The sequence below is a fragment of the Cynocephalus volans genome, chromosome 1, assembly GCF_027409185.1.
Source record: "Cynocephalus volans isolate mCynVol1 chromosome 1, mCynVol1.pri, whole genome shotgun sequence".
NCBI lineage: Eukaryota > Metazoa > Chordata > Mammalia > Dermoptera > Cynocephalidae > Cynocephalus > Cynocephalus volans.
In genome coordinates, this window is record NC_084460.1 from 10,367,463 (window position 1) to 10,380,407 (window position 12,945).

Consider the following 12,945-nt stretch of genomic DNA (forward strand, 5'->3'; position numbering starts at 1 on the left):
TACCAGCCATTACAGTTGAGTTCACTTCCCACATTCTTTATCCTATTCAGTCCTTTCTCATTGGTCCATGCTACCAAGGTTTCACCATGTCTCCTGTCTGGGCCCACCCCCAGAGCAACTGGTTTCCTCCTTTCTAGTCCCAAAGCTCATGAAGTTTGCTCAACAGTCCACGGAGTAACCTGTCTCACTGCTCTTATCTGAACTGAAAGTATAGAGCTGGGAGTCTGAGAAGGTCTAGGCAACTAGAGTTTTTAGGAGAGAATACTGGAGAAGAGCTATAGAGAGAGCTTAAGAACTTTGAAGAGGGTCATCCTCAAGTCTTCAAACATATACTACTGATCAGTGCATGTAATGGAAGAAACTACTCAAGGTCAAAGGGGATCAGAAGAAACAATCCTCAGGACTCACACAGGGCTTGGAAGTTCATGCTCACACCAGCCAAGGTGGAAACATTCATATGTAATGTAGGATCATTTAGAATGCTCTTTATATACTCTAACTACTGCAGTTAAAATGCAGAGATTATCAGATATAATTTTTTAAAAAGCAAGACCTAACTCTATGCTGCTTTAAAAAAAACTTAAGTTTAATAGAGACAAAAATAAATTAAAAGTAAAGGGATGTAAAATAAATAAATAAATAATATATATGTATGTGTGTGTATATATACACACACCTCATACAAACACTAATCAATAGAGAAGACTTAAACAATACTATCAACTAACTTAACCTAATTGAGATTCTCATCCTAGCAGAATGAAAATGAAAACACTACATATAAAAAATTTTGGGCTGCAAGTAAAGCATTATTCAGGGGGAAAGGAAATAGTTCTAAATGCCTATATTAGAAAAAAAGAAAGGTTTCAAATCAATGACTTCATCTTTCACATTAAAGAAACTAAAAGAAGAAGAGCAAATGAAACCCAGAATTTACTCCCAAAGATATAGATAAATCTGAAATAACATATCTATTCAAGAAATTGAATGTGTAGTTAAAAATCTTCCTGAAAGAAAACTCCAGATTCCAATGATTTCACTGGTGAATTCTACCAAAACATGTAAGGAAGAAATAATACCAATTTTATAAAAATTCTTTCAGAAAATTGAAGGAGAGAGAATACTTTCCAACTGATTCTGTGAAGCCAAAGTTATCCTGATACTAAAGCCAGACAAAGACATTCACAAGGAAAGAAAATCCCCCAATATCCCTGATGTACATGCATGTTAAAAAAAAAAAATCTCAAAAACCTTTTAATAGGGCTGTCTAGTGAGTTCGGTTGGTTAGAGCATGGTGTTTATAACACCAAGGTCAAGGATTCAGATCCCCATACCAGCCAGTTGCCAAAACAAAACCAAAACCAAAAACCTCCTAGCAAACCAAACTTAGAAATGCATAAAATAGATAATACTTCAAGTGGGTATATCTCAGGAATGCAAGGTTGGTTTAACATTTGAAAATCAATCATTGTCATTTACCCCATGAACAGAAAAAGAAAAACTATATGATCCTCTCAATAGATAAGAAAATTTGGGGGCAAAATCCAACATCTATTCCTGATTTTTAAAAAGAAAACTCTCAGCTAATGAGGAATAGGAGAAAATTTCTTCAACCTGATAAAGATCATTGAGAAAAAACCTACAAAGACAAACGCTCTCCCTCTAGGTTCAAGAATAAGACAACTCATCACCACTCTTACTACTTCTTACCACTTCTGTTCAAAATTATGCTAGAGGTGCAACAAGTTAAGAAAAAAAATGAAAAGGGATCCATATTGGAAAGGAAATAAAACAATTGTCTTTATTTGCAGGCAACCTGATCACCTACGTAGACAATCCTTTGGAATCTATAAAAATGCTAATAGAATAAGTGAATTTAGTAAGGCTGCAGGATATAAAACCACTATACAAAAATCAATTGTATTTTATATTCTAGTAATAAATAATCAGAAATTGAAAATTTTTATTGTGGCAAATATATATATATAACATAAATTTATCCTCTTAGTAATAAGTGTGCATTACAGTATTGTTAACTATATGCACACTGTTGTAGAAAGATCTCTAGAACTTTTTCATCTTGCATGGCTGAAACTCTGTAACCAATGAACAACAACTCCCTGTTTACCCCTCCCCCCAGCACCTGGCAACTAACATTCTACTTTCTGTTTCTGAGTTTGATTACTTTAGACACTTCATATATGTGAAATCATGTATATCTGCCTTTTTTGTGAGAAATTGAAATTTTAGAAGCAATACAATTTACAACAGGATAAATTTGACAAAGGATTTGAAAACTACACAATATTGATGAAATTAAAGAACATGTAAATAAATGGTGAGATATAGCATTTTAATGGATTTTCAGGACCCAATATTGTTAGTACTCCCCTAATTGATATACAAATTAAATGCAATCCCAATCATACCCCATAGACATTTAGCAAAAGTTCACAAGCTGATTTCAAAATTTATTTGAAAATATAAAGGGCCTAGAATAGCCAAAACATCCTTAATAAGAAGAATAAAGCTGAAGAGTTTACAGTACTTGGTTTTAAAACATATTATAAAGCTACAGTAATCAAGCCAGTGTGGTAGTGAATAAACAGAGAAACATCAGTGGAGTAGAATAGAGTCCAGGGTTAGACCCACGCAAATATCATCAGTTGATTTTCAAATATTCCAATACTAATCAACAATGAAAGATGTTTTCAAGAAATTTCATGGAGTTTGGATGTATTATCCCCTCCAAAACTCACGTGGAAATTTCATCTCCAATGTGGCAGTGTTGGAAACTGATTGAGTCATGGGGGCGGATCCCTCATGAATGGATTAATGCTCTTCCTGGGGGAGGGGGGATTAATGAGTGAGTTCTCACTCTATTAGTTCCCATGAGAGCTCGTTGCTTAAAAAGACCCTGGCACCTTCTCTCTCTCTCTTGCTTCCTCTCTCTTGCTTTCCTCTCGCCATGTGATCTGCTTGTACCCGCTGGCTGCCTGCCACTTTCCACTATGAGTAGAAGCAGTCTGAGGCTCGTGCCAGAAGCAGCTGTCCCAGAATCATAAGCCAAATAAACCTCTTTTCCTTATAAATTACCCAGTCTCAGGTGTTTCTGTTATAGCAACACAAAACAGACTAAAACAAAATTGCACTGGAATAACTGACTATCCATAGGCAAAAATATGACCCTCAACCCTTACTTCACACCATATACAAAAGTTAACTAAAAACAGATCATAGACCTAAATATGAGAGATAACTTCTAGAAGAGAACATAGGACAAAATCTTAGTGAGTGGAATATATCTTGGGTTTGGGGAAGATTTCTTAAATATGACAAACTAAGAATGAAATTTGAAAGAGAAATAAATCGGACTTCATCAAAAATAAAAAACTTTAGCTGGTTAGCTCAGTTGGTTAGAGTGCAATGTTATAACACCAAGGTCACGGGTTCACATCACTCCACTGGCCAGCCACCAAAAAAACCCAAACAAACAAACAAACAAAAAAACAAGAATAAAAAACTTCAGCACTTCAAAAATTACTGTTAAGAAAATAAAAAGTCAAAGACTGGAAGAAAATATTTGCAGAACATATATTTGACAAAGGAGGACATCTTCTATAAGGAGATACATAACTCAATTTCTTTAAAAGGGCAAAAAGTTTGAACAGACACTTTACCAAAGAAGATGCAACATCATTAGTCACTAGGGAAATGCAAATTAAAACCACAATGAGATATCACTACAATCTCACTAGAATGAGCAAAAATAAAAGTAAAAGCATGGGTGAGGATGTAGAGAAATTGGAATTCTCATACACTGCTGGTGAGAATATAAAATGGCACAATCTCTTTGGAAAACAGTTTGAAAGTTTCTTAAAAAGCTATACATCTACCTGTCATATGACCCAGTCATTCCACTTCAAGGTATTTTTACCCCAAGGGAAATGAAAGCATATATGCGTACAACGACTTATGTACAAATGTTCATAGCAACTTTACCTTTAATAGCCCAAAACTGGAAATAACACCAATGCCCAATAATGAATGGATAGACAAAACTGTGGTGTATCCATACAATGGAATGCTACTCAGCAATAAAAAGAAATAGATGTTTAATACAAGCAGCAACATGGATGAATCTCAAAATAATTATGCTGAGTGAAAGAAGCTTGACAAAAAGAATACATGCTGAATTATTCCATTTACATGTGCAGTCGAATGCAAACTAAGCTATTGTGACAAGAAACAGGTCACCAGTTCCCTGGGGATGGGAAGGAGTGAAAGGGAAGGGTTACAAGAGGGTACAATGTAGGAAACGTCCGGAGGGAATACATTTGTTCATTTTTGTGACCGTGGTGATAATTTCATGGTTATATACACATATCAGCTGAATTCTTCAAATATATGCAGTTTATTGTACATTACTTATACATTTTAAAAAGCTGTCAAAATTTAATTTAAAAAGTTGGGAAGGGCAAAACCATTGTTATGTCCCACCTTTAAATTCTCTTTGACCACAATGTATCTTGGTAGGATTTAAGACAGAGTAAAGAGAATGTGACACTTACTTGAGGAAGTCTGTCTCCCTTTGAATTCTCGTGATCTCTGTGCTTGTTAAACTCTTTTGGCCAGTTATACGTGCAAAACCAGGGGACTAAAATTAAGAATATAGATATATAGAGACATACACAGTCAATATAACATGGTAAAGGCTATGATATAGTAAAATTCTATGAAAAATTAATTTTAATGTTTGTTGTATAATATCCAGCATTCGTCTTTTTAAAACCATGATGGGGAAGGTCATAAGTAATTATTACTCTAGTATCCAACATTAAAAAATTACATAAGTGCTATTCATAATCATTAAAAACAAGAGTTTGCTATAAAAGATATCTGAACTCACTATCCTACAGACCAGATTTTTAGAATTTAAAAATGTAATTTAGCATCTATTTTTCTCAAATTTTTTATCTCTAGGAAACTTAAAAGGATCCACCCGTAAGAACATGTGTAGCAACTCCCTGCTATTATATTATCCAGAAACATTTAACTCACTTCAATACATTTTTATTTGAGCTTCCACTTTGTACCAGACACTGTGCTTGATGCAGGGAAGAGGACAAAGATAAATATTACATGGTCCCTGCCCTCAAGGTGCTGAACTAGTGTACATACAAAACAACTGAAACAGTGTTATATCATCAAGGTCAAGGATTCAGATCCCCATACCAGCCAGCCACCAAAAAATAAATAAATAAATAAAACACTATGGGTTCAGTATGGTAACACATTTGTGTTGAGTTCTGATAGAGTTTGGATGTGGTGTTCTCCAAAACTCATGTCAAAATCTGATCCCCAACTTGACAATGTTGGGAGAGGTTTGGGTTACGGGGGTGGATCTCTCTTGAATAGATTAATGCCCTAAGGAAGAGGGGTAGTGAGTGAGTTCTCACTCTATTCCTGCAAGAGCTGGTTGTTTAAAGGACCCTAGTACCTCCCCTCTCTCTTTCTCTTGCTTCCTCTCTCCATGTGATCTGCTTGTACCCCTGCGCTGGACTGCCGTTTTCTGCCTTGAGTACAAGCAGCCTGAGGTCGATGCCAGATGCAGCTGTCCCAGAATCGTAAGCCAAATAAACCTCTGTTCTTATAAATTACCCAGGTGCAGGTATTCTGTTATAAGCAACAAAAAATGAACTAATACAAGTCCCATGGGAATCTAGAGGAGGGAATAATCACATTCACTAGTTCCAGGGGAGAAGGGTTTCTCAGAGGTGGTAACATCTGAGATGGGCCTGGGACAGAAGGACAAAGGGAATTCCAAGTAGAGGAAACCCACTGGCAAAGGCACAGTGGCGGGGCAGTGCATGGCCTATCCTGGGACCCAGGGGGCTTGATGTTGTCTACAGGTCCAAGGGGCAGGAGAATGGATAGAAAGAAAGGCTGGAGAGGGAATGTGAAGGGGAGAAAATAATGCTTACGGGCAGGTCTGACAGCAGTAAAATTGCCTGGCATTTCGTAGCCAATATCTCCTTGACATTTTACAACGACCCTATGAGGTGGGTTATATTATCTCCATTTTACTTTATTTTTGTAACACTTTATTTTGACATAATTTCAAATGTACAGAAAAGTTGCAAAGATAGTACAAATAACTCCTGTACATCCAGCTTGACCAACTGTTTATGTTAACATTCAGTCTCATTTGCCTTCATTCTCTCTCTCTGAATCAAGTGAGAGAATAAGCTGCATTCACGATACCCCTTTGCCCCTGAATAATTGAGTGTGCATGTCCTAAGAACAAGGATGTCCTCTTATTCAACAGTGTATCAAAATCAGAAAAGATAAAAGTGATCCAATATTATTATCTAACCCACAGATCTTTATTTAGACTTCGTCAGCTGTGCCAACAATGTCCTTTACAGCTATAATTTTTTTCCCAGTCTAGGATCCAGTCCGTATCATACTTTGCATTTAATTGTCATGTCCCTTTTGTTACCTCTAATCTGGAGTAGTTCTTCAGTCTTTATTTTTCATGATCTTGACATTTTTGAAGAGTAACAGGCCAGTTAATTCATAAAATCTCCTTCAATTTGGTTTTATCCTATGTTTCCTCATGATTGGATTGAGTTGTGCATTTTGGTACAAATTCCAGAGAAATAATATTGTGTCCATCTCAGTGTATCACATCAAGATGCATATATAATCCCCATGTTTGAGATGAGGATGCTAAGGCTCAGAAAAGTTTGAGTCACTTGCCTGACTTCACGTTAAAAGCACATGACCTGAACTCAGGCCTACCTGACCCTGTAGATTCTTCGTCTACCACAATGCCTGTGTGCTGAGCTTAGGATTTAGGACTTCACTCTGTAGGAAATGGAGAGCACCCAGAGGTTTTTCATCACTTTTGTGTCACATCTAACGTGGCCTAGACCAGAAGTTGCAAAGTGGAAGTCTATTGGCCAAATCTGGCCTGCCATTGAGCTTCATTTGGCCCATATATGCTGTTCTTCCTCCATAGCCATTCTCTATCCCACGGGCTCTCAAACTTGAGTATACATCAGAAGGAAAGCTAATTAACATGCTGATTACTGGACCCACGACCAGAGTCTCTGATTCAACAGGTGTAGTGTGGGGCCCGAGAACGTGCATTTCCAATAAGCTTCTATGTGATGCTGATGCTATGGGTCTAGGAACGACATGTTGAGAGCCTCTGTTCTATCTCACTATCCAGTTTATCTTTTTCATGACACTTAAATGGCTTTTAAATTTTTATTTGATTATTTACTTATTATCTGTATACCCCCAACTCCAATGAAATGTAAGTCCCCTGAATACAGGGACTTTGCTTGTCCAACACAGTATGCCCAGCACTGGAACTGTGCCTGGCACATGGTCAAAAGACTGGGAGACGTTGCCTTAAAGTATTTCATGGAAAGCATTAAAAATATGGGAAGTATTTTGGCGCCCTAAAGATTTTCCTTAGAAGTTACCTGAGACTGGCGGGTAGGTGGTCTAGAACTTGTTCCTTCACGGTAAGCTGGAATTTCCAGTGGACTCTCTGAGAAGCGAAGGTCTTTCAAAGTTTTAGGGTCAGTTCTTTCACCTACATCAAGGTCTACAATATTAAAAACATTGTTCTGTGAGCATCTGTAATTATATATAATCATGCAAAGATGTCTTGATAGTTGGAAACCTTTTAACAAGGGGCCACTGTCATCACATTTTTTCCCTAGAAGTAACAATTATATAAAGAGACCCCCACTTGTTCAATTAGAACTGAGAAAAAAAATAAGCCTAGACTGAACAAATAATTTTCTCTGCTACATTCTAGAACATTCCACATCAGCCTGGGAAAACAGATAGATCAATCCAATGGCAAGGTTAAATTAGCAGGAAACATATTTCTCCCAATGACACACTGCAGGGGTCAAATGTCATAATAGCCCCCCCCCTCTTTGAGTGACTACTGCTTTTTACTCACTGGGAAACCATGTTCTCTAAAACCATAGATTATCAGAAACTTTGCTGTTTGATATTAGGTTAGTAAGAATGGAACATCTAACTATTGCCTAGAGGATCTAAGTCATTTTGACATAGAGAAGAAGCCTCAATTTCCAACCCTGGGGCAGAGCTTCAGATATGGGTTTCTGAACACAACATCTCACATGTATCTTTGTAGTTGTTTATGTAACAGAACTCTGGGTCCCCTCCGCAGTGCACACCTGATGTTGACCCCTTCAAACACAGCCCAGCTTTGCTTTGGGCCTATCGAAACTCTGCTTTCATTTAAATTCCACCCAAACTCCACCCTTCCTCTAAACCCTACAATTCCATATTTTCCTTTGTTTATTGAGACACCCCATGGCTCCCCAGTGTGTGGTCTCAACTTGTCACAATGAGTCAATAAATCTGACTTTGCTGGACCACTTGGTAATCCCTCATGGTCTTAAGCTATTAATTAGGACAACATTAAAATTCAAATTACCGCCTAGTTTCCTGTTCCAGGATTTCTTATTCCAACACTTTTGCAGATAAGAAAATATGTAGTGAACCTGTTTTGTAGGTTTAGAATACTAAACCCTATGTTTGATAACATCTTACCTGGAAACTTTCTAAGGTTAACATTCCAACTAGGTTTATTTTCAGCTTTTTTATATTTCTTCCTTAGTTTCAATCCAACAAGTCCATTTTTTAATTCCTAGGAATAAAGAGATTGCATATCAATCATTTGATTGTGCCCATTTGGAATGTGAAAATTAAGTTACATAACAGAGATGGCATGCATGTCTTACTCAAAAGTGTTTACAGTAGTTTTTACAATGTGATCCCTATTTCACTTTACTTTGGAAACACCTAGCTTTGTATCTGGGCTGCTTGGTTAGCAGCATGTCTGGCTGGTAGGCCCCACCAGATCAAGTAGCCAAGACAGGAGGCAGCACATGTAGGCAGGATGTCACAATCAGAGGAGTCTCAGTAATAACAGAGGGGCCACCAGATCCAGGGGACAAAGAGAGGGTGGGGTCAGACCAAGATAGAAGTTATGTACATGACTTGCCCACATACAGTTCTTAAATACTCTTCTCTCTGGACTTTCTTCTCCGTGGACTTCATCTCTTACACCTGAGTAAAGCCTGAGCACCTGCTGACACTCACAGCCTCAGCCTCTGCTAGCTGCCTCAGCCCAGTACAGATCCTTGCACTGATCACACTTGAGCCCCACCCCATGCCTGCATCCAGTGCTTTGGTCCCCCAGCTTCCTCTCTGGCCTCAGGGCCACGGCTGGGCTTAAAGGACACCCCCACAAATTTCCTCTGTTGCTCCCAACAAGACCCGCATGACTGAGACCTCTTGGTTGGTTACCTTACCACAGGCTTAGCCCATCCTCTGGCCCTCCTCCGTGAATCTATCTCACTGATGCCCACAAACCAGCGAATGAAGATCCTAACATCTTTCTTAGATAGGACTAGTTGAGTCTCCAAAGAGGTGAGACTTGGCAGATATTTTGGGATGATGACTTCAAATAATAGAAGTCTATGCCCTCTAAGGGCTTTTACTAGCCTAATGCATCTATTCAACATACATACACTCACCACCTTTTCCTGCCTGCCTCTGTGAAGGCAATGTGTATGGCAGCCATGCCCTCTGCCACCTTGGAGCTTACAGCAAGACAGACAAGGAACAATGCAATCACACATTCAAAGCATTTTATACAAGGGCCTGGGAGCTAGGGCAGCAGTGATAGAGCACAGCACACACAGTTTAGTTTGGCTGGAGTATATGTAACGGGGGTCACAGACAAAGCAAGAGAGGCTGACCAAGGACAGAAACTGATTACTTGGATGGCAAGCTGAAGGTTTCTGCATTCTGCAGTAGGTAAGAGAGAATCACTAAAGACATTAGAGCATGGGCGCGCATGCTGAATAGGAATTCCAATCTTCAGCACAGAGGAGGGACTGACAAAGGCTTGGAAATCAGGGAAGATGCTTTGCAGGGGTTGATAATGACTTCAATTATAAGGACCTGACTGTGAGTAGAGGTGATGTAATGAAAGGGAACACGTGTCCACTGAGAAGGAGTCAAGAACACAGTGACATTCTGAAGGTATTACAGTTTCATTACTTGCCTGCTTTGAAGAAACTTTGAGAACATTTTCAACATTGTCTTCAGAAGAGACTGTATTTGGTGGTTCATAGTCTACCTGAAACACCTTTGTTACAATCCCACTCTGTCTACTGTCTCTGAAAATTATTTAAAAAAAGAAATAGTCTGTTACACAAAGAATAAAAGGTGATTAGCAGTTAAGATGACTCTATTGAAGTCCCTTAGTCTAGGTACAAAATTTGTTATATTTTAAATTGGAGAAATCAAAATATAATTTCTATAGTCTTTCCTTATCTCATTCACATTTGGGTTATCTATTGCCACGCACCAAACCACCCCAAAATGTAATGCCTTAAAACACAAATGTGTAGCTTAACTGTGCTCAACTGGGCAGCTCTCCTGTGAGCTCTTTCATGTGGTTGCAGTCAAATGTCAGCAGGGGCTGGAATCAACTGTGGGCTCAACTAGGCTGATGTCCAAAATGGCTTCTTCCCTCATATATGCAGAACCTGGGGTGGGATAACTGGAACAGCTGGGGGCTCGCCAGTCATCTCTGTCACTCTTTCAGGCTCTGTCTCTCTCTCTGTCCCTCCCTGCACTGAGTGGAAGGAACCTGGTTCTCATCCACTGGTTCTACCCCTTTAAGGTACAGGTTATCTACCCCTGGCCATTTCCTTGGGCACTCAGCCAGGGCATTCACCCACAGACTCTGTCCCAGCCAAGATCAGCCCAACACTCACTTAAACTGCCTGCTAAATAGAAGAATTTAACCCCTATTATAATCCCAAAAAAGGATAAGTTTTGGGATTGGAATTATAAATCCTACTCAGAGCCCAAATCACAATTGAAACACATATAAACTTTTGTTAAGGCTGGAGTTAGAGACCTTAAATATGTATCTTTAGGAACACCAATATAAAGTACAGCTGACATTTAAAAAATTATGTGTAGGCCAGGCCCACATGCCCCAAGATAGCCATGCTAGAACAGGCAGGTGCCGCAGGAAGCCCAGCCCAGGCCTGCGCCCGCCACCCAGAAAGACCTGAGAGCGGCCAGGCCCACACGCCCCAAGTCAGCCACGCCAGAACATGCAGGTGCTGTGGGACCCCCGGCCCAGGCTAGTCCCCACTGCCCAGAATTGGCAGTCCCTTCAGGATCCAGGCCAGACATCAAGGTGGAACGAGTGGACCATGATACCTCCTGCCACAATGACTAAACACCAAAGGAAAGATGCAAGAAATATGAAAAATCAGGAAAGTACATCACCACTAAAGGAAAATAATAACTCACAAGCTCTAGATCCTACAGATCAGGAAGTCCTTGAAATGACTGACATGGAATTTTGAGCAACAATTCTAAGGAAACTAAATGAGATACAAGAAAACTCAGAATACACAGTGAAATGAGAAAAAATATACAGGACCTAAAAGAAGAAATGTATAAAGAAATCAATGCCCTGAAAAAGAAGAGCTTGTGAGCTGAAGGATTCATTCAACGAAATAAAAAACACAAGACAGTCTAACCAGCAGACTAGAACAAGCAGAAGAGAGAATTTCTGACCGTGAATACAGGCTGTTTCAATTAACCCAGACAGGCCAGAAAAAAGAAAAAAGAATTTAAAAAACTGAAGAAAATCTAAGAGAGATAAAAGACAACCTTAAAGGCTCAAATACCCAAATCATGGGTATTCCAGAAAGGGAAGAAAAAGGAAATGACATTGAAAACATATTCAATGAAATAATAGCAGAAAACTTCCCAGGTATAGGGAAAGTAACAGATCTTCAGACTCAAGAAACCCAAAGATCCCCAAACATATTCAACCCAAAAAGGTCCTCTACAAGACATGTTATAGTCAAACTGGCAAAACTCAAAGACAAAGAGAGAATCTTAAAAGCTGCAAGAGAGAAGCAGCAAGTCACCTATAAGGGAGCCCCAGTCAGACTAACATCAGACTTGATGGAAACCCTAAAAGCCAGAAAAGAATGGGATGATATATTCAAAATATTAAAGGACAAAAATTGCCAGCCAAGAATACTTTACCCAGCAAGGCTATCCTTCTGAAATGAAGGACAAATAGTATATTTCTCAAACAAAAACTGTAGGAGTTCACTCCCGCATGACCAGCCTTACAAGAAATTCTCAAGGGAGTACTGGGTTTGATACCTGAAAAACAACCATCACTGCCATGAATACTCAAGAAAGAACAAAACCTACCAGTAAAACAAAAATGCTAACAATAAAGAGAAAAAATAGTTTATCTACCACCCCAAGAAACCAACAGACACAGAAGACAAACAGAAAATCAGAAAGAAAGGAACAAAAGATACTTAAGACATCTAAACAAAAATCAATAAAATGCTAGGAGTAAATCAACACCTTTCAATAATAACCCTAAATGTAAAAGGATTAAATTCCCCACTCAAAAGACACAGACTGACTGACTGGATTAAAAAGACAGACCCAACAATATGCTGCCTTCAAGAGACTCACCTCACCTGTAAAGTCACACATAAACTAAGAGTGAAAGGATGGAAAAAGATATACCATGCAAACAGAAATGAAAAACAAGCTGGAGTAGCTATTCTTATATAAGATAAAATAGACTTTAAACCAAAAACCATAAAAAGAGATAAAGAAGGCCACTATATAATGATAAAAGGATCTATCCATCAAGAAGACATAACAAGCATAAATATATACGCACCCAATGTCGGAGCAGCCAGATTTATAAAGAAAACACTATTAGATCTAAAGCATGAGATGAACACCCCACTCTCAACATTGGACAGATCATCTAGACAAAAAATCAATAGAGAAACACAAGATCAAAACAACACT

General features: G+C 38.6%; 1 protein-coding gene across 7 annotated transcripts in view; it reads right to left on the minus strand.

Moving 5' to 3' along the window:
* Positions 1-12,945, minus strand: part of DZANK1 (double zinc ribbon and ankyrin repeat domains 1) — an 85,824-nt gene that overhangs the window by 60,535 nt on the left and 12,344 nt on the right. For all 7 annotated transcript variants that reach the window (XM_063098982.1, XM_063098973.1, XM_063098965.1 and 4 more), the window contains exons 4-7: positions 10,130-10,244; positions 8,608-8,704; positions 7,497-7,621; positions 4,572-4,657 (exon numbers count right to left, since the gene is read on the minus strand). In XM_063098982.1, the coding sequence (XP_062955052.1) occupies positions 4,572-4,657; positions 7,497-7,621; positions 8,608-8,704; positions 10,130-10,244 (423 nt within the window). The remainder of the gene's footprint in view (positions 1-4,571; positions 4,658-7,496; positions 7,622-8,607; positions 8,705-10,129; positions 10,245-12,945) is intronic.